General features: G+C 42.0%; 1 protein-coding gene across 1 annotated transcript; it reads right to left on the reverse strand.

Moving 5' to 3' along the window:
• Window positions 1-68: 68 nt before the first annotated feature.
• On the reverse strand, window positions 69-21,845 carry LOC131699023 (scavenger receptor class F member 2-like). The gene is made up of 11 exons (XM_058994343.1): window positions 20,809-21,845; window positions 14,741-14,793; window positions 13,749-13,850; window positions 12,919-13,438; window positions 12,565-12,783; window positions 12,317-12,445; window positions 10,943-11,046; window positions 9,509-9,623; window positions 9,037-9,161; window positions 3,994-4,146; window positions 69-3,538 (listed from the first exon to the last, which is right to left on the reverse strand). Exons 1-11 carry the CDS (start codon window positions 20,961-20,963, stop codon window positions 2,394-2,396), a joined length of 2,820 nt encoding a protein of 939 aa, XP_058850326.1. The 5' UTR covers window positions 20,964-21,845; the 3' UTR covers window positions 69-2,393.
• Between the last annotated feature and the right edge of the window lie 1,174 nt (window positions 21,846-23,019).

Raw genomic sequence — 23,019 nt, forward strand, 5'->3', positions numbered from 1 at the left:
ACTCCCAATTCCATGTCAACGTGTTGATCCTTTTCAAATACCACTTGAGAAACCAAAAAAAGGGAGCATGTTTTCAACTTCCAGCCTTTACTGTCTTTGATCAGGAGTTTAAATGTAAATAATGCAAGTCAGAATAAAACACCAAAGCCAGCTTATCGACACTGGAATCTAATAACAAGGAACAGCCATGGAATTATATCAATAAGCACTGCTTATGCACATTTATAATAATACTGATACAAACAAAAAAGACATCTTTATACAGAGAAACACATGACAGCTTACAGTCCAGAAAACAGCTGTACCTTAAAACACTCAATTAGCATTCACATAGCAGTCAAAGAGTCTGATTGTCAAAGAAGAGAAACAGGGTAGTTCCTCTGTTTACTTTTTGTACAGTAGGAGCCTTATTGACGTACCCAAAGACAAATAAGATCCTTAAACCCTTAAAAGAATATATTTAGCATTTTGACAGCTGCATTTTATTGACCGAACACTCATGGAAATTGCTGTTCTTTTTGTGTTCTGATATTGCTTGTTATTCTGCATTAAGGGGTAGGTACAGCGGATATAACATATTGATCATATAGTGTCCTCAGCTGCACTGTATTTCAAAGGGAGGGTTAGATCTCGACACAGGCTTTCACTCTATAGGTTGCATTTGTTATGATCAAAGTGAGACCTTTGAGGAAACAATGGGGGTCTAATTTCACAGAACGTAATGTGTTGTAATGCATTTATTGTCCTGCAGGTGGTTAAGGGCATTTGGGTTTTCCTACAGTGTCCATTGCAGCAGGTGTCTATATAGACAGAAGAACTGTGTTCCACATCTGTACAGTGACCAGCACATACCTAAATAGAAAAATAGGTGGATACAGACATTAGGTCAAAGGAGGGTTATTGGGAGTCTTTCAGTCTCTATAGCCACCCACTACAAACGCAACACATTAAACCTGCCTTCTTGCAATAGCCCAAAATACAAAGTCATTAGAGTAGAGTGGGAATGACGGTGGTAAACGTCCTACCAACAGAAACGTTTCTCAGAGCTGAGAGGTGTCTAAGGAGTAATGAGGGTCTTGGCTAAGGTCACTGTTAGAACGGGACCCTTTGTGAAATGCGATCAGCACTTTTCTAGGTGCCTGCTTCAGGTTAATGTAAAAGCAGCATACTGTATTATTGCCTCTTAGCATTGACACAGTGAAGCATTCTGGACTTGATTACAGTACCCCAGCATGAAGTAAAGCCTAAGTATCACACTGCTTTTGGAATAAAACAGCACTGGCAAAAAAACACAGATATAGACAATGATTGAAACTCTGCACTCCAAATTGTTAAAAATGATCCATTTGTCCCAACTGAATGTCAAAAACCACTTCTTGGGACTGTGGAATAACCTGATATAATCATTTAGGCTGTTGGCTAAGCATTTGATCTTTTACATTCTTTATATGGAGGCCTGTGGAGCACCAATTTGCAGACAAATAATAAGAATAATAATAAGAAGAATAATAAGAATCTCACTATAAAGAAAACTAAATACAATTACCAGAAGAGAGGGAATTTTAATCCATGTCAGAAACACTGCTAAACAGCCTTCCAACAGGTCCGTATCCGAAATGAAAATATCAACGTTTTTGACAAAGATCCAACTATGACTGTCTGTAATATCGGGTGGCTTTTGGAAATGGTTCACATTGATAGTGATATTTGCACTGGAAAGGAAGGTAAGTTTATGATTGAATACAGCATGGAGCATGAATATTTTTTGTACCTTCAAAACCAATAATCACCAAAACCATGGCCACTAGATACACGTAGATAAGTGTTGATGTATGAAATATCATATTTCTGAAACCAGCATGTGACTGGCGATACATTACATACAAAACTGAATGCAAAAATAAAACAAATATCCAACACTGCAGATTCCTCACTGCTGTTCGTTTACTGTCCTCGACGCTGATCTCGAAACCTTTGGCAGCTCAAGATAACAGTGAATGCTTAGAATATTGCAGGTTTAAGAGAAGTTTTCAAAAAAAACAACAACATACAAACAACAAAAATAGTACTGACATTGTAATCCTTGTAATACTGAATGGTCTGCGTATCCTTATCCTTATCCGTCTCTCTGACGTCTTAATGATTTAAAAAATAATGAAAAAAGAGTAGTCCAACAATCACTGCTTAATTCAGCAGGCAATATAGTCTGCATAATCTGGTCCTTTTAACTGTATGGCGTACACATTGGAAAAAAAGATATCACCTCCACATTATTAAATCCTTTTGAACAACTTTTTTTTCATTGGTCCTTCAAGAAAAGAGCTGTTAAAGAGTTGTCAGTTGAACAATAGACAAAAAATAAATCATCCGACAAATCATCCGACATATTTCCTCTACTTGACCATCTGAGGTGGCATTATTGCGGTCTTTGGGTGAGAGTCCAAGGTTCCTTCCTTACCTTTCTTTCTAGGAGGCTTTTTGATGGGAGTCTTCTTGGGTGTAGGGTCTCCTCCGTCCTGTTTGAGGTTATTCAAGTCCTGTCTTTCTGGGCTCTTTGCTTCTGAAGGTATCGTCTCTGAAACTGGGACGACTATCTTCTGCAGGCTGCTGGAAGTGGGCAGCAGAGGCTTGCTGGAATTGTGGTTGGGCCCAGCGGGCGCAGAGCGTTTGGTCTTCTGAGGAGGGGTGGGCTTCTCCCTGTGGGACTGCGGAGAGGCCACACCATTCTGCTTCGTCATGCCCTCGCACCGGTTGATGCTCTGGGTCTTCTCCTTCAGCTGGGCGGCCAGCAAAGTGGCAGCTTCAGAATTCATGTGAGGGTGGATCACCTCAGAGCGGGACTTGTTGGGGCTTTTAGGTACCTCTTTGGATTCGCTGCCTTTCTTGTCCCCGTGAAAGTTCCCGATCTTCTTTAAAGCGTTCTGGACGGCCCCGTTGATGTGTTCCATCTGTTCCTGGCCAGCCCTGGTCTTGTGCGATTTGTGTTTGCTTGGGGAGTGTGCTTCTTCTGAGCCCTTGCCCTCAGGTGAGCTCTGCTCCTTGCTGTGTTTGGCTCCTTTCTCCTTGGTCCTGCTGCTGTGCTTCTCCTCACTCTTCCTTGAGGTCTCACTGTGGCTTCTCCTCTTGTCCTTTGTGGGCACAGGGCCCTGGCTGGATTCTGGATTCTGGCCGTTTCCAACCTTGCCATGGATCCAGGAGACTTTGGGCTTGGTGGAAGGGTCTGGAGGGCGAGGCTTGGCTCTTTCTGGTGACGGAGGTTTGCCGTTGCCCTTGACATTGCTGCTGCTGTTTTCGTCCTCGGACTGCTTGGACAGCCTGGCGATCCTAGCATAGAGAGCCCCGCTGGTGGATTCTGAGCCACTTGTGGATCCCTCGCTGTCAGAGGATTTCAGCAAGGGTGTTTCGCTGGTGTCCCCCGGCAAGGCCTTCCCTGTGTCCTTCAAAGAGGTGTACTCCCCAGCATCTTCCTCGCTGATCGGCGGAGCTATCTTTTCCACCACGTGGGAGCTTCCCTTCTCTTTGTTTTCGGACATAGATTCTGAATAGAGAAAAGACATCGAATTTAAGTGTTCTTGACATATAAGCCAGTTTACCGACAGAAACTACAAGCTAGAACAATATGAACTCAGTGGGTGCAGAACTGAATTGTGCAATGCCTTGCAACCAGTGACTAAACCCCCAGCTTTATCTATACATCTTCCTGTCTCGTCCTCAATCCTCCCACTAGTCAGATTAAAGTATTTGATGCAAGATCCCATATTTTTTTTTATGTCAGACCAAAGCTTCCCTCCGGTCTTTCCTGTTTCAGTCCCACTTTTGGAAGGTTGCCCTGGAACATTTTTGCTCTTAGTAACATTTCCTGTTTTTGTTTATACAACTAATTAGCATTGTGATTGTGGAGACACGGTCTATTAGTAGGAGTCATTTTAGCTGTTGTCTCTCTTTAGCAACCCAAGCAGCAGGAATGACTCAAACAGGGGAGTGTCTCTCTACCTTCATGGGGGACGCAGTAGACGGGTCCATCGTCGCTGGTCTCGAAGGATGAGAAGGAGCCCCGCGATGACCAGGAGGGGGAGGGCTGCTCCACTGCAGAAGGAGGCTCGATGAAGCTGCAGTTGAACGTATTCTCAGGGTCATGGTGAGCAACTGAGATACAAAAAAAACCCCATAAACATTAGTAGAAATACTACCACTAATACAAACACTTTACAACCATGTGCCATTGATCATGAACTGAGCGTTACTTTCAGGAATAGTATTTTACTTCACACATAATTACATTGGACTTTCTGACACTTTATGTAAAGTGTCTGGGAAGTCCATTATCTGAGAGGAATGCATAAGCAAGGAGATTAAGAGATGCCATAACTGCAAGACCAAAGGACCTACAGTTTGTACAGTCTTCTGAAAACTCAAGTTTTTTTTCATACTCTCTTCATAATTTACAATACAAGTAAAAAAATATTGTTTTTTCAAAAGTAAACCGAGCAACAGCTTCCCTGGCTTCCTCAATAGCAGACACTTCATGAAAGACCCTATTTTGAATCAAGCTCGCTGGCAAATCTTCAGACAGGAATACATTTATTTTAATGTATACAACTAGCAAGAAACTGTATACAACTTGCAAGAACAACAGTTCAACTGCTACGCCTTGCTTGCTGGCTTTATGCCGTTACTGTAGTTTATTACTGCCTTCGTACTCGCTCAACATGGGGACCCTGAACTTTTTAAATCCCTAGAATTGAAACAGCAGAAGACCAACGTTACACCAGAATTCTCCTCCGGTAACATGTGTGCATTTTGAACAGTAACATTATAAGGAAATCATACCATCTGTTGTACAAATGCTTTGCAAGGCAACTCAAAATTCTATACTGTTTTTTTTTTTTTAATTGAATATCCACATTGTAAAACATGCAAGGACGATACCAAAGATTGCATGGGTGGTAAGGCCAGACACTGTGTATAAGCCGGGAGCGCAGGGAGCCCTTTCTGTTCCTGCAAAGCTCCTTTGATGTGGATGTTTCATAGCGAACTGAAACCAGCCATTCACCGTGACCACACAGGACATGCCTGTTAACTTGGCAATAACATGAAACATGTCTCTTTTTGTTTTGAAAACCCTACAGTGAAATTTCTCTGGGGGAGGTATGTTTTTTTGTTTAATTTCGTATTCACTGCAGGGCTCTCTAGCAGCTGTCAGTAACAACTGTCGGGGTCTGGGGTGGGGCTGTTGTAGCCCCCTGACATTCTGCTCCTAGTCCGGCAGCACTGCACTGGGTGGCATAGTGGAAATGACCTTGTTTAGGACACCCATGGCTGCCCCACGAGACCTGATTGAAATCCTAAGTGAAATGCGTCCTGGTGGTCTCTGTTCATGGTTTTAGAAGATGCACATTTGGGATGTTGCTGATCACATAATGGCATCCACATTTGCCTAGTGCTGTCACTGCAGCTTTGTCTGAAGAGTTACTGTTTGCTGTTTTTCATTACCATCACTAAACTAAACTAAAATGTTATTGCATTGCTGGTTGATAAAAAAAAAAGTATCTCAGACATTATATGGACTGGGAAGTTTTTTTTTTTTATGTTTCAAGCCTTTGAAAATACTGCATACTGTAACTTTGCATTGACTGGGGTTCAAAATATATTCTATTTACATTATTTCGTTATTAGCAAGCCCACTGACCGATTCTTTTGCATTTTGTGTCACAAATGCATCCATTCAGTATTATTTATTTTGGATTATTTTGGAATGTAAAAAGAATCAAACTGGCATCCATTTCAAATCCAGTTTGAAAACAAGAATGAGCAAACTTGAATGCATTACTTTTGAATGTAAAGTTAATTTACTATCTGAAGGGGGAGTGTCTGAAATTGGACTTTCTATCTCCCCTCCTTGTCCTTTTCCCTTTAATGCAGCACTAGACATAGATATTGTTGGAAAGCATTGACATGACCCAGCCGTGGGGAAACACAGCTGCTCAGCCTAGCCTCTCACAGCAGGTGTCCACATTAGGCAGTACTGTTCGAGTTCTGTGACAGGGCAGGCTGATCCAATGAGCAGGGAGAGCAGCCTCCGATATTTCATTTAGAGGAAAGAGGTGACAATGTGGAACTCAAAGCTTGCCAGACGGTAAAACTATCACACTGAAAATACCAGCTGCTTAACCAAAAACAACAAAGAAAGAAAGCTGGATCTGTGTTTATCAGGAGGGGAGAACGAATTGAGCAACTGGAGAGAAGCTCTCAGGAGTGCAGCATTTCCTCCAGCCTCCTCCCTTTGTCTCAACACATCTGCTGCCACTGACCCTGCGCCGGATAAATCATGGGGCTGACACAGGCTGGGATAAATGTGGCCACTTCCTGTGGGAGACCCGGAGGCCCCCCTGTGGAATGCGCGGGATTCAGGTTCCCTGTGAGGAGAGGCTTTCAAACAACGGAGAGTTCAGTGCAGAGGCAGGGAATGAGGAAAGCAGAGCGACACAAACAGACAGAGAAGACGCAGAACTTAGGAGGCTGCAGGACAGGGCAGGAGGCATTCAGCTCAGCGGATGTGGGCTACGGGCCAGAAGGGTAGCCCAGTGAGATTACATTGACATGATTACTTTTACTGGTTCCATTTTTCCCCACAAATGTTTTATTTATTATACTTTTTTATCGTTTTTATGCATACAACTTCCCAACAACTGCAGGAAACAAAAAAAAAAGCACAAACTAGACTTTATGTCCATTCCTTGTACAAAGTGCTTATAGAGCATGCATGGTGTTATCTTAGCACTGCATGTTTTTATCTCTAAAACACATTTAGACACTCAAGCACAGTGTGATTCCAGCTGCCATTGCACATGCAATTCCGAGCCTGACGGCTCTTCAGAAGAAGCACATCATACCCGATGCTCCGTGCTTACTTCTTCACCAGGTTTTCATTTCTGTGTCAGATCACTAATCATATGCAGCGATGAAGCGCTCCTGTAATTTGTAATACGCGGCACAATGGCTAGACTGACTCGAGGTGAATTATTTTTTTTTACCCTGAAGGCTTTACAAAAGTACACATTGTTTTCTTAACCTCGTAATTACATTTTTTGAAACAAAAGCTTTTTTTTTTTTTTTTTTGGCCGACATTTTATTGCAGTCTCATTCTTTCTATTATGAAGTGTTAAGCTTGCAATCTGTAACATCTGCTAGCTATTGAACCCCCCCTCCATTGTTTGTATCTGTTTTAATACTCTTATTGTGTGGCTTGAGGTATTCAGAGTACTCGTCTAAAAAACTAGAATGCTGGTTCAGCATCTGGTTAAGTCCCCTGTGTACAATTCTATAGTCAACTGACTGTTGTTTACATTGATGTTTACTGTTAAACAAATACTGCCCAGAAGCTGCTGAAACCCGGTGCTGGGTAGCAATGAACCAGTGAAAGGGGTTATAGCTAATGAAACAGTCCCATTGGTGTTAACTGCCATGCACTTCCATACGCTTTGAAAAATACCCACATAGCAAATATGTATTCTCATGCATTCCAGGACTGCAGTGCTATGCTCAGTAGATTTGGTGCAAGTCAACACTCAGACAGCATAATTCCCAACTACAGTGACTGCAGTGTTTAGAGAATAGCCTGGTAAACCAGCAAGTGTGGGGCGTGATAAAGACAATGCATCACAATTAAAACACTGGGGAAAACCAAACCAGCACCAGATTCCCCTCCAATACCTGAAATCCACACAACCGACAGGCCATGCGAGGTGTTAAAATCTGCAACCCTGTTACCAATAACACACGAATACAGAAGTGCCCCAAACAGGAGCTATGCAGTCGGACAAACACAGCAGCCTTTGATAAACCATCACTCCTCACCACTAACCCCCCCCCATCGTTTAATAATATAGCTCTTCGCTCTTCGGCTCCTTTTTGAAAACTGGACTGTTTAAGCTTGTAATAATATGAACACATGGCACGTGCAGACTGCCAAGAATAATAAGGCTTGCAACCAGAGCATTCCTTTCAAATTAAATAACATACTCCATTTGGCAATAAAAACAGACATTTTCAACTCTCTTTTCAGTGAAAAAATTACTCTACAATGAAAACATTTTATTAGCTACATCCAAAATATGCTGCGTTAATAAATATATCTAGCTAGCTAGCTACTAATATTAATGTAACCATTCATCTTCCAAAACCTCAAACAGTGCGTGCAGTGTTGCAGGCTGGGATAGCCTTAACCCCAGACGTCTGCCCAGTTCATCCCATAGGGCTTAAACTGGATTGAGCTCTGGAGGTCGGGCAGACCAAGGCTCAATGCAATCACACCTCACGGATGGAGGTTGCAGTTCAGCTAGAAATGTATATAGTTTGCTTTGTGATTCTGAAAGGCAATTCCATGATGACAATGCTTATTCATTTTGATGGGCCAGGGAGGAGGCAAGGTGTTAGACTCTCCCTACAGGAGATGTAAAGGTTCAGGTTCTGTAGCCACTGATAAATACACTGATCATTCCACAGCATCGAAATACAAGCCAGTGCATAACAATCTGCAGCACATACAGTAGGCTCTGTACATTTCAGTTTAGATTCAGTTCAATGGCAAACCTCCCATGCCAGGCTTCAATCACTGAGCAAAAGGCAGCAATTATTAGGATGATGGGCATCGCTGACATAGACCAGCCTTGGAGAAAACAGAATCAACTAACAATAACAGCTTGCAGTACCTAATGTGTGCTGGTGCTGGATTAATCTAGCCATACCCTCCAGCCTGTCTGGATCACGAAAGAGTATCGCTGACCATACATGGTCTACAATGAACTGCATGTATTTTTAGTAAATGGCCCATTGATAAAACAAGGGTCATTTCACTTTTATGTTGGTTTTGTTATTATATCATGCTATAAACCATGGCTATATAACAGCCCTGGACAGAGTTATAATGGAGATCAATGACAGAACTTGGAAGGCCATGAAAAACCACAGTTGATCTCAAACCAGAGATTTTCTGAGGAACAGAGGAATTGACAATTGAAAATCATTTGGACTCACCCACAACTTTTGGCAGTTTTTGGCGTCTCAGCGGAATCCTGGGGAATTTGGTGCTGATCCTGCTGAACCTGCCGCAAAGCCGTCTTCGAGCTTTCTTGCTGTTCGCAGAGTTGTCATGCTCTGGGCTGCAAGGAAAGGAAACGCCATCTGTACATGTTCGTCATCTCTGAATAAAAACACGGTTGCTTTGCTATTCCTTCATAATCAAAACACTTGCTGCAATGAACTTTTTAGGAAGTTATAATTTAATTCAATGAACAATCAACGTAGAGCAATCACTTATTAACTGGAGTAACACGTTGTCAGCGATGTGTTCATGATATTGGTGCATATTTAGATTAAAAAATGAACAAATACTTTTGCTTGACTGTTTAAAATGTGTAAAGAAGCAAGCTGACTTGTGAACGCTGGTCTCCCTGCACCCGAGGTCTCCCTGCGCTGTGATGTTCTCAAGACACCCAGCCAGACTTACTCGTTCTTGTTTTTCTTGCGGCAGACGCAGCAGCAGCACAAGAGTGAGAGGAGGAGGATGAGGAGGAAGATCACTAGCGCCCCCGCTGCAATCACGCCCATTCTCTGGTTGGGTTCTGTAAAAAAAACAGCAAAGCGTTTACTGAGCCGCGCAAACTTTGGCTATTACTCACAGTCATCATTTGTGTGTGATACCTACTGTGGGAATTATTGGTATTTTCCTTGAATTTAGATAATGGATATTTACCCCAACATATACAGCAGTCCAGTGATTCATAATAACAGAATAGACTCCAGTCCCAAGCACCGTTGTAGCCATGCTGTGTCTAAAAGGCCACAACCTTACTGTGTACAGTTATTACTTTTAAACTGCAAACCCTTTGCATCCCTAACCCTAACCCTGTAGTAGAAACTGATCGTGAAGAGGTTGCAAGGCTAAATTGATTCTGTACTACCTGTTTACCGGTACTAAGGATTTCTATTAAGGGCTGGCACTTTTGTGCCCTTGTTACATTTCAAATTAAACCAAGGCAGCTGGACGGCATTTCTATGGAAGTGCAATAAAAGCCCTTGAGAATCCTTTACAAAGTTAGGAAGAATACGGCTTCATTGAGCAACTTGGCTCCAAGCTCTACTCCTGTCAATGAATTGTTGCGCGAGGCTAAAGTTCACTGCCTGTGTTCACAGCTGGATCAAGGAAGGGCTTGTGAAGCTCTGACACTGTGACATCATCATTGCTGCCCTGGATTTCCCTGCATGTCCGCCCACGTGACCTCAGCTGACCTCACTTCCCAATAAATCCCCTCTTCCTTTCAGCAGAAAAACACACAGCCATCCCCTTCCACCCTCGCTCGCGGACAGGGGGAACCCAGCCAACAAACACAGCCGTGAGAAAGAGGGGAGATCTTCTGGTAGCAACGTCAAGTCTGCTGGGTGTGTATTCACAGCTAGAGCTATCTATAAAAGCACATATGTACATCATTATGGTTGTGTAGCTATTGCTATAGATAAATCTAAATGTACCAGTTTTTGGGACTGAGCATGAACCTGAACCCTAAATTTGGATTCTCTGGGATTTGTAATGAATGCCACTCACAGCTGTCTAAATAGATTAGTTTTCAAATATTGGTGCATGCCCAGCTTTTACTACAAGCTAAAAATATTGAGTTTTTACCTCCTTTGCCCAGATCGTACTTAGAAAACAATTATTTAAAAGGTCACGTTTTACCAAACTGCAAATTTATAGCTGATGAGTAGCTGGAATAAGTTAAGCTTCATTCTCGAGGGTAATTGAGGATGTGTCTTAAATGGATCACTATTGTATAAACAGAGGCTCTAAAGAAACCCCTGTGTATCCCTGAATAAGGGACAGCAGACTTTACAATCTCAGTGAGGGAATCATAGCACGGTAAATGAGGTAATAAAGTAAGCTCACGCATGAAGCACTCCCCAGTGGTGGAGTTACAGGTATTCTCATGGCAGGAGCAGGCATGGGCACAGTTCACTCCATACTGACCGGCTGGGCAAGTCATGTTACAGCTGTGGAGAGGAAACAGAACAAAAACAAGGCTTAGTGTAAGGGAAGAAGAAGAAGAAGAAGAAGAAGAAGAAGAAGAAGAAGAAGAAGAAGAAGAAGAAGAAGAAGACTATGAAATAAATAAGTAGAGCAGACTGGCTCGGGGGGACCCTGACTCATCACTGTCTGAGGTGCCCGAGAGCAGTGGCTATGCCCTTGAGATTCCAGCAGAAGTTATAAAAAGGGCAGTGAGAAAAATAGCTTGTGTCTGACTGGAAAACATAATAAACACAAACAACCGTCCTTCAGGATGTAAATTATGTGACCTCTGGATGAAAGACTAGACAGCTTTATTTTTTTAATCATTTTGTGTTGTCTCCAGCTTGGAGGGGGGGGGGGGGGAACCTCTTGGCGTTTTCTTTGTCATTGTTCGGTTTATTATTATTATTTTCTTAGCAGACGCTCTTATCCAGGGTGACTTACAATTGTTACAAGATATCACATTATTTTTACATACAATTACCCATTTATACAGTTGAGTTTTTACTGGAGCAATCTAGGTAAAGTACCTTGCTGCAGCAGTGTCCCCCACGTGGGACTGAACCCATGATCCTCTGGTCAAGAGTCCAGAGCCCTAACCACTACTCCACACTGCTGCCCTAGATCAGAACTTGAAGAAATCTTAACTTGCAGGGGGATGATTACAGCATCATGACAAAAACCTCTGATCAGCTGCTAACATACACATGGTCAATAATAAACTGGGCTGTTCTGCTAGATATGTGATATACTCAGACAGCTTACACATGTTCAAAATGATTCTGGGATAGGAAAAGAAAAGAAAAAACAACTACCGTGTAGTTTAAATCATAAGCTATTGTCAATGTTTTTACTATTGGAGTTACTGCATAAAAGAATGCAATATTATAGGCCCAAAGACTGATGTGTGACACCGTTTTGTGACATTGCATTTTATTTACACGTGGATTAACAATACTAACTCAGCTGTTTGGAAGCATTTAAGGTGGCTTCACTGATTTCACTTTTGTTGCAAGGTGGTAGTAGCTTTCTAGCTATCATATTAAACAGACCTTATGCCAACATGAGCCTGTCTGTCATAATGGACCTTGAATTACGTTTACGGGTCCCCTGCTTAGTCAATGTAGTTTGAAAGTTCTGCGGTATGTATACACATGATTATTAAGCCCTTTCACAGTCATCTGGCAACTGCTTTTAGCGAGCCCACCATTGCAGAATATTCCCCCAGCTGAACAGAAAAGTATTTATACTCACTTGGTCCCATAGGAGCCCGGATTGCAGAGACATTCTCCAGTGGCGAAATGGCATTCCCCATTAAAACAATCATTGCAGATGTTTTTACAGTTCTCTCCATACGTTCCATTGGGGCATTTTATCTCACACCTACAAAAACACATCATATGAATTGGTCCCTGTGGATCTGGAGTTTAGATACGCATATATATAAGTTCCATTGCCACAAAATAACTTGAAACCCATTTTAAGCGAATGAACCCAGTTACCGGTCTCCGATCCAGCCGGGATTGCAGTGTGTGCATTTCCCATCCACGTGGTTGCAGGGGTGGCCATCTTTGCAGGGCGGGCACACTTCCTTGCACTCTCCCCCGAAGAAACCAGGGTTGCAGATCTGGTCACACTGGGTGCCGTTCCAGCCAGCTTCACAAGTCAGACAACGCCCCTCTGTAACTGTGCACGGCTGCTGCTGTTTACACCGCCCGCATCTAAAACAGAAACTCACTGAGTGCTTTCGAAAAAAACTCCCATAGTCCTTTGCACTTACAAATCTAGGTCCCACGAGCATTGGAGCATATATCTGATAAAAGCCCCATCACGGTTCTGATACAAGCAGCACCCACCTGCGTCTGCAGCCTTGCCCGTAGAAGCCCGCGGGGCAGGGTTCCCTGCAGAACTTTCCTCTGTAGCCTGGCTTGCAGGTACAGGAGCCGTCGGCCTGGTTGCACTTGCCATGGACACACTGGCAGTACCTCTCGCAGCGCGTGCCCCACAGCCTCTCGTGGCACTGGCAGCGCCCGCTGAACTGCTCGCAGGGGGAGTTGCTGCAGGGGCACTGGCTGTTGCAGGTACGCCCCCACCAGCCCGGCTGGCAGATGCAGCGCCCTGTGCTCTGCTCACACACCGAGCTGCTGCTGCAGTAGCACGTGTTGGAACACTGCGGGCCCCACCAGCCCGTGTCGCACGTGCACTTGCCCGTGTCCTGGTCGCACTTCCCCCGCTGGCAGAGGCACTGGTTCTCGCACTTGACCCCCCAGCGGTTGGGGTTGCAGGTGCACTTGCCGATCACGTCGTCGCAGCGCCCGTTCGGGTGGCAGGTGCACATTTCCTTGCAGTCCGGGCCGAAGAACTGACCAGGGCATTCTGGAGGGGAAGAAAAACATCAAGCATTAATTGGTTAGTTGTAAAGATGTATCGAAATTAGTCATGTGCTTGCAACATTTTCTGCCATCTCTCACTATTTAGTTTCTGCTTCGGGGTGTGTGGGCCTCTGACTGCTTCACTGAACACACACACTGTGTGTTGAATTAGGAACTATAATTATTCCTAAATGAATACATAGAGAAAAAGTGAAATCTGACTTTCCCCGGAGAAAACTTCAGGAAAACAAACGGCTACACAGGAAGGTAAATACAAAGCAAGCAAACTAAATAAAACACGTCCGTGCACTTACTGGTCTCACAATTGGCTCCAAAGTATCCATGGCGACAGCGACATTCATTGGGTCTCACGCACACTTCGTTCTCTTTGCAGGTAAAATTCCCTTCACAAACGGCTGCAGATAGACAGTATGAGAGGATAGATAGCATGAGAAAACTTCACTCAGTTGTATGTCAACATTTACTGTCCTTGTTCAGCAGGGTGCACAAATGCCAACATTGCAAACTAAAAAGGCCTTTCTTCCATGTTGACTGGTCTTTCTTATTGTTTAAAATAGAAAACTCATCATAACAACGTGCTACAACTAACTTCTAGCAAACCGTCCCACAATCCCAGCCAAATGGGTTTTGTCTACTTCTAAAAGTTTACCACAGTATTTCTGCATGGTATTTTTGCAGTTTTACCATGGCTATACTATGCATCTACCATAGTTTACCCTGGTTTGCTGTGTTTTTTAATATGCTTTACTATACCTTGCTTTACTATCACAATGCGTCCCTATGCTTTACCGTGATTTCACTACGCTTTACTACATGTTGCTATGCTTTTGCTAAGGAAAATGTTTATGATTCTCTTCTCTAAATCACTAGTATCACTAGTCATTTAGAGGATCACTGGTAATAAAAGGCTGGTATATATATACTAGTTATATCCTGGTTCAAGAAAGCTTTGTGCTTTTTAAAATGGGTCAACCTACTACTGTCCAGTTGTTACCCATCATTCATTGTGAAAACAGTTTAAGATAACAGTGATATCAGATGTGTCAATAACTTAAGACCATGTGACACCAGGCAACTTTCCATGCAACTTGTTGTAGGGGACATTTTCACGAAGCAGCTCAAATCAAGATTAATCCAGATTTCTGGCTTGGACCACTACAGTGAACATTGTTTGAAAATGGTCCCATCAACAGCTGGCTTCATAAATTGACAGAAAAATGTTCTCAGCAGTTGCCTATAGTAGGCTGCCTGTAGAACACACTGTATATCAGCTTAACATACTTACGTGTAATACATTCATCCACGTGCTGCTTCCATCCAGGGCAGCATACAAATGAACTGAACAAGAAGAAAATACCAACATTATTCATTTATTTAATAAAAGTATATACCCTTGAGCTACAATCAGTCAAATGTCGACCGGCTGGTTTCACAGACAACCGAATGGTTCCTTAATAAAGTACTCTGAGTGCGTGAAGTGCTGATCCTGGTCTGTGAAACCAGCCTGTGTTTTATTGTGGTTTTCCTAGTAAACACAGAGACACAAGCAGCGTTTTCAGAGATTAAGGATGTTGACTGTTTTATTTATTTATTTATTTTTTAGCAGATTATTGACTCGACTGGCATTTACAACAGTAACACGCACGTCTACATTTCAGGTCTGTCCCGTTAAACACTGAAATCAGAAGTTTGGCAATATTCTCACTGCAGTCATTCATTCTAATACAGCAACCACATCCTTACTGATGGCACTGCGGTCCGATTCATCCCTAGCCTGAGCAGCACCAGGGTGGTGAATGAGACCTCAGGAGTAGTGAGGACTAGAAAACCTGAATCAAATCAAGCTGTCATTATGTCGGATATCGGGTAACAGAGTCCATTAACAGAGATTAATAAAAATGTAGGGATGTCAGAGTTTATAGTTACTTGGAAAACCCACAAACCTTGTATTATTATTATTCTCTTAGTAATGGGTAATACATACTGTTTTATTAAAACCTTTTGAAACAATCAAGCGCTGAGAGATCAAGCATAAAATAAAGTTTTCATATTTGCTAGTGCTGAGTGATTTGTATTATTTTTTTGTTAAATGAATCTCGTTTTGGAACCTGCCATGCATTCCTTCCAACCCAACGACAGAAAGACAAATCACACTGTTCCAAATGACATTGCTAAGCTGTGGAGCCTGATCTTAGGAAATCAAATCTCCAAACGCAGTTAGCTTAGGGTTAAACATACTTCATTTTCCATACATGATCCTTGTTAAACAAACAGCACATTCCACAAACGCTCCTAGAGCGCGTTGGTTATTTCACTATTCAGCAGCTCGCGGGTTATTTGGCTATGCTGTGGAATAACTACAGCACTCCATTAGCAAGTGTAATCTCTTAATTAACATCAGAATAAGAAAATGCCCAGTAGTTGTAAACACTACAGAACAATTAGAGGCGCGCTTGACTTTGAACTCCATGTGTGCTGGTTTTTGCTCTAAGCATTAAAGGGTTTCTCCACGGCATCATTAACTGCTACCATCTTTTAAATAGCAAGCAGTCAAGAGGCCTGCGTTCCCAGTTGTCTGAACTCCCACATAATTTTCCTTAAAAGACAAGCCAAGTTTATTTGAATTTTCCTATAACCTCTGCTTCTGTGCACTTGCATACCCAATACGAAAAAAATAATAATATATCTTACTACGCGCTGCCAAAAATCCAATCGCTCCCCTACCTACACACAAAAAAATGTAAATACAGATTTTGGCAGAACTTGCATACTGTATTTTTTGCATTTTTGTTTTTTAGAATGAGGACATGGATGCCTGTAACCAAAGAACATGTGTTGAATCTGCTTTAAAACTTCATCTTGTTTAAATCTGCTGCTTTTACACACAGTTGCATGCATGTGTTCATGCACCTTCATGCTGGCACACACAGTGTACTAAAATGATGTCTAAAGATTGGGTTCCTGGTCAAGTAGTTTCAAAAAGCTTTCTAGCAAAGTGAAGATATACAGCAAGCAACCTTGTACCCATAAACTATTTTGTTAAATGAGTTCCCATAGCGAACTGAGGGGACTTGAAGCTACAGCATGAAAGAGACATTCATTAACACTGAGGCACACTGCAAAAGAGGTACTTTGCATTCACATGTTGCTCTGCACATGCTCCCCGCATGTCCCACAGACTCTGCTAGGACCAAAGGGTTGCAGCTTACAACATCATTCTATAAATCTGACATGCTGTGCCTACACAGGTCTCAACTGTGCAGCTTTGAAAGAATCACCTAGCAGTCGTGTATGTTCACCATTATATCTGGTACTTAGGGTTAAAGAAATTTCTCAGTTTCCATGCCTTGCTCTCAGGAAGTCTGTTACTGCTTCGCTTCCTCTGTCGTTTCGCTTCACAAAGCATGCTACTGGCTGGAAGCGTGTCAGTCCATATGGGAAGTAGCAGGTTGAAGGCTGTGGGGTGTTGGGGACAATTTCAAGAATTGCAACATGAGCTGAAAGCATGGCTTGCCAATAGGTGACTATCTTAAAAAGAAAACCCCTGTTTACTATAACATGTGCTTCTTTCAACACTGCACATTTGAGACCACTATAGTGAGAGGAAGTGGACAGCAAGTAAGGGTTATTCCATTATTGTGCCAGCTGCTAACACTTTAACATGTGCCTGCCCAATCCTGCTTTACTGTAACTGAGGAATAGGGGAAGGGAATGTGGACCTGTGCTGAAAAGGGTGCTAAAGTGAAGTTCCACAATACTGTCTGTGTGACTGCAAGTCACGTTTTTTGCTGTCAGTGCAATAAATAGTTAAGTCTGCATCAGTAAAATGTGATCTATTCCTATCACTTCAGGAAACTCGTGTGTATTGCAGCATCTTTAAAACAGATGCAAGCTGGCCAGAACTGAAATGACTGCTCTTGTGATACACTGAGTCATTTCCTCTTTAAATAGCTTTTTATATGTGCTGATTAAATTGTTTCTTCTTACTTTAAGAAAGGGTCAAATGAAGAGCTCTGTCTGAGGCTAAAACAATGTTGTTTAGCGTTAGCCCCAGCAGATCAACACACAATGAACTGTTTCTTTGAAACACGTCCCTTATAGGAGTTTACCATTTTACAAATGCATTTTTTTTTTTTTTTTTGCAGTTCGCCCCTATGCTTTTTCCATGGTCTTACTATGCATAGTTTACCATGGTTTACCCTGTTTTACCATACCTCTCTGGGATGCACAATGCTTTCACTATGCTTTATTCAACTCATTTTTTTTTACTATGGGAAACTTTTAAAAGGGATCCCTTACTATTTCATGGTGTCTACAATCACCATGAGTGGATCTGGGATCTGCAGTTCTGATATTGAGCTGCTACCATTCTGCACTGCTTTGAGCTTGTCTGGAGAACCCTAACTGCCAGGACTGAACCGCCTTCCTCACTCCATTCAAATCAGGTGACAATGTGACCTTTCAACTCGGCCAGTCCCACCTAGGCTGGGGTGAGTTTGAATTACAACGTGTTTCAAATTGGAGTACAGTATGACATACAAGGAAACAGTCAACAGAAAAGAAGTGGGGCCAGAGATAACATTGCTAATGTCAATGTTTTCAAAACCTTAATATACAAAGACCTGATATGAAAGGGTATGTAGCTTCCCATTCCATTACTTCATGTGAGTGTCTCCTGACTTGACACAGAGGAGTGGCTCTCAATATCCTGAGCTGTTAAAGGAGCGGCAGGGTTGCAGAGCAAACTGCACTAGCTTTCAGCTAACTTGTTAATGCACCCTAAAAGAAACGTAATCTGAAATTCAGACACAGGATGAGACAGTCCACCGCTCACAGCGACTCTGGCAAGCACACTCCTCACCCCCAATGCGTTAAATGTTGTTTAGAGTCAAGTGAATGGAGAAGCACGCCAGTCTGCTCGCTTTGATGTGGGCACCACACCAAACCAGTGCCATGTGGGTTCTGTGAGGCTGTAGTCTAGACCTGGGCTGTTTCACAACATGTTTACCACTTTTTCTCATTCTTAACTGTCTTCTTTGATTATGCAGAGCCAGCACGGTGCAGCTCCATACAGCACAATGTTAGGACTCAGAATAGCTCTACACCTCACACTTCAAAAAGGGACTTCCGTGGCATAATATCCAAACAATTGGTTAAGTAAATACTTCTTTACAGAAAGTTAAGTTACTTAACTGAAGCATTTAAATGCAATTTTAACTCATGTAAATTGCATGTTTTAAAATGTGGCCTTGGAGCAAAGTTGCAGTGAAAAAGATTGGCTTCTTCTCAAACAAGCACTATAAGAAAAACTGTCAGTGAGAACAGTACGATACAATATGGTGCAGTGTTTCAGACAGAAGTGTATTTCTAAGTGCTGGTACTGTAGGTCAGAAATCCTTGGAATCAGGGGCAGGACTGCCCTGGAATGGAGAAGCTGCATCTCTCGCAATTCATCCTGCTTATTTGTCTTCAATGAAATGAACAAACCGCTCATCTGAAAGCACGCCCTCAGAGAATGTTCTGCAGCTCATGCAGAACAGCAGCTCAAACACACACATGTTCATCAAGAAGGGGTTAATGCCCTCTCTCCGTGGTGGAGAGGATATCTTCCTAAATGAAACCCGGACACACAGTGACACAGAGCTCCTGTATAACTGCACTAGTAAACTAGAACGCTAATTCTCACTACACTGTTATCTTCTGGCTGCTTTCCTAAGGCCATTGGGCACCAGAGTTAGGGGTTACATGTTAGTTTCTTCCTGAATTTTGGCTACAAGGCAGTTAGAAAAGGCAAATAATTAAGAAAAATCACCCCACCTATGAAAGTCGTAAAGCACTGCAAAATTCTTCAAGGCTATCTATTGTTAAAAAGACAATGGAACGATAGAAAGGAGATGTACTCCAGGTTAATGTATAGCTTGGGGAGCAGAGCCTCTTCCACTCAATGGCTCAATGTATTTGTTTAAGGAACTTCGCAACTGCAGTCAGCACAAGACTGACGAGATATTGATGGACCAAGGAGCTTCTGAATCGTAATGTGAACTCTGCTCACTTGAGGCTCCTGAATACCTTCAAATTGGTAAACGATAACATAACTCAGTTGACAGCTCATGCAAATGCACCTTCTGATGTCTTTTAAGGAGTGACCGCTATCACATGTGGTCAGTAGAAGGACAATACACCATCAGTACTATGGCCTTGTCCTTATCTCCTTTGTGCAGTTTGACTTGTTATTAATACACTGAGCGGACTCTGGGTGTACCACACCTAGTGCAGTTCCCTATTGCTTTCTTTCCAGTTAGAATTCCACCTAAATCACAGTGCCAGCCACCCTCCAGACACTAATGTGAGTCTTCAAACTAGGACACACGTGGAAACGCCAATGCCTGTGGAAGCAGGGGTGAGGGGAATTGAATTACAGAGCGCTGGGGGTACCCTTTACTGGGGGCCCTATTTAGAACCAAATTTATGGAGCAACCCTGTATAATATTATAATATAACAATCTGCTCTGTAGCTTTGTGACTGGGAGGCAACAGAATCTACAAGTTTTACACGATTCTTTGCCTGCAACGCTGCTACAGGTCATCATTAACAGGGTACCCCTACTGTAAACTCCAACAGCTTGACCAGTAAGAGCTGAGAATACTTTATTTAGTACTGGAAACCATTAGTCATGTGTTTAAAACAATATACAATTAAGTTCATTTTCTTTATAGTAATGTTTTTATTAGTTTTTATTATTATGATGATGATGATGATAATGATGATGATGATTATTATTATTATCATCATCATCAACAACAAAAATGTGATCACTTATTTCTATATACTGGTCAGATTATAGACGAACAGCAGTACTGTTTTCTCACTCGTTCACCCTGCTTGGAAGTGAGGTTGTTTAGTAACAATAACTGATTTACGCGCGTACCCCAATAGTGACAAGAGCGCCCCCGTGTGGGCCCCGTTAGACATGGAAACAAGACAGCTGTGAACATCTGGAGGCATGGACCTCATCCGTGATTGACAGCAAACCAGGGTGTCACTACAGTGAGAAGCTCAGAGAACTGACTAGAAAAAGAGAGTTCACCTAGCTGTTTGTACTACCTAATTAATAATAAATAAATATATAAATATATGCATAAATAAATAAATAAATAAATAAATAAATAAATAAATAAAAGTACAAATGCCCCGGAAATAACATCTGTATGGGTAATTGTGACGTTGCTACAGTTAACGTTTTTGAAGAGAAAGGTGTTACTAAAAGCTTCTCCATAGTTTGGCCCATATACAACACATCCCGTGGAAGTAACAACAACTTGCAACATGCCCGGCTGCTTAATTTGACTTACCCCATTGCCCTGCACACGTTTCTCCCTTTAGGGTTGAGCTCCTGGCTGTGACTCAGACAAACGCCTAAATACAGAACCAGAAAAACAGCCAAGATTTTTTTCGTTTCCATTTTACAAGCGAGAACATCCTTCCAAACTCTCCTTTCTGCGTTCATCCCTCCGCTTCAGAAAGGAGACGCTCGGTTTATAATTCTAAATACGCACGACTCTGTGTATCTGTGTGTGTGTGTGTGTGTGTGTGTGTGTGAGAGAGAGAGAGTGTGAGTTCAATTGAATCCAAGGACGTGCTGAAGTAATCCAGACCCCCAAAGCAGAGAAACTGAAAACCATCCACGCATCGCAGCGGTGCAGAGAACAACACGACTCCAATCCACCCCAAAGGAAAAGAAATAACGGGGGTTCGTCTCCGTACACTCAGAGAACGAATACAATCCAAACTTCTGAGAGCCGCTGCCTGTTGCTCCTTCTCGTATCTGTACGTGTAACTTGGGATCCTCGCTTCTTCACGACGTCAAACATAAAGCAGCAGAACAGCTTCGCGCAACTTTTAAAAGTCAAGTTACAAAGTTGTACCCAAATGCATCCATAATAATAAAACCCAGCTTGCCCACTTCTGTAAACGTCATGAGTTTTTTTTTTTATAAGCAGCTCACAGGCTTGTGTTTGGGTGGGGATAGGAGGGGTAAAAGAAAAAAAAGAACAAAAAAAACTAACGGCGTAGTTTAGCAATTTGCTCTGGGGAAACAAGAAAACTCCAGAAAACTTCAAAAACCCAATCGAAGAACGTGTAGAAATGCTAGCAGAAGTAGGTCTAGCAGCCCTGGTCTGCGTTTTCAGAGCGGAAATGGGAGCTTGGGAGTCGGGCTGCTTGATAGTTTTTTGCTTGCTCCTAGCAGCAGGAGTGGCAGAAGGAAATTCCTGATTTGTTACCCTATTCCTTGGCCCAGGCTTTAGGGAATTAAGAGAGACTGCGTTTCGTACAGCGCAAGGCTTCACTTTGTTTCTCGCTGCTCATTCGTTTCCTGCTGTCTGCTGCACGTGTCAGTCTTTCACGCTCCGCGTTTCTTGGATTCCTTTGTCTGCGCAGCTTGCTTGTCAGTATTTAACATTTATAATTATGAAGTCTTATTTGTCATATTGTCTAGCCTGGATAGTAATTCACAATGCATTAGAATACTACTACTACTACTACTATTACTATTATTATTATTATTATTATTATTATTATTATTATTATTATTATTATTATTATTATTAATAATAATAATAATAATAATAATAATAATAATAATAATAATTAGCACAACTACTATTATTAGTACTATAATACCTAACTTTTTTTCCCCAAAACGAAATAACTCTTAAAATTGACACAACGTTTCAGAATTTGTATTTAATGATATCCTGATGTAACTATCACTATTTAATCATATCCTGATGTAACTTTCACTATTATCTGCTGTATTATTGAATTGTGGTTTGTCACACTTGAAAAAATTATTGTATTTCTTGCTCTTATTGTATGACTTGTATTGTAACACTTGAATGTATTTGTATTTGCTTGCGATTGTAAGTCGCCCTGGGTAAGGGCGTCTGCTAAGAAATAAATAAATAATAATAATAATACAGCTGGAGAGGTCTCTTCAGAAATGTCATTCAGAGAGGCTGAATCAGGGTATGCATGCAATGCAACTAACACCGCACTGAAACCTGCTGCATATTCTGCAATTTTATATATTTGATATAATATTGTAGGATTTTGTTAACAATTAAAGCTTTGACTTTATGATTTAGGTTACATGCAAATGCAGTATACTATATATATATATATATATATATATATATATATATATATATATATATATATATATATATATATATATATAGTGTATCTTCTGCATAGATAGAGGGGAACCCCGTTATAATCGGCCTCCGCTGTCCCGAAAGGACAGACTCAAAACCCCACTGATTAGTGACGAGCTGTTAACCGTGTAACTCTGGCGCCCCCTGGTGTTTACTGTGGAGTGGCAGCCTGGATTCAGAAATACGAAGACTAGGGTGTGTGAACTATGCATCACTTGCGGAGTCACTTACAACAGCGGCTCACCCGAAAGACGGAGCACAAGGAGGTGACTTGCTCAGTGTCACACAATGAGTTAGTGGCTGAGCTGGGATTTGAACCGGGGACCTCCTGGTTAGCTGATAAATCCA

Source organism: Acipenser ruthenus, chromosome 21, assembly GCF_902713425.1.
Source record: "Acipenser ruthenus chromosome 21, fAciRut3.2 maternal haplotype, whole genome shotgun sequence".
Classification (NCBI taxonomy): domain Eukaryota; kingdom Metazoa; phylum Chordata; class Actinopteri; order Acipenseriformes; family Acipenseridae; genus Acipenser; species Acipenser ruthenus.

Bases quoted from the DNA above. Each gene is read 5' to 3' on its own strand.
- LOC131699023 (XM_058994343.1), bottom strand. From the start codon at position 20,963: ATGAACGCAGAAAGGAGAGTTTGGAAGGATGTTCTCGCTTGTAAAATG. The intron at 4,147-9,036 runs GTGAGTCCAAAT...TTTGTATCTCAG, and splicing joins AAAACTGCCAAAAGTTGTGG to TTGCTCACCATGACCCTGAG. The intron at 3,539-3,993 runs GTAGAGAGACAC...TTCTCTATTCAG, and splicing joins CTACTGCGTCCCCCATGAAG to AATCTATGTCCGAAAACAAA.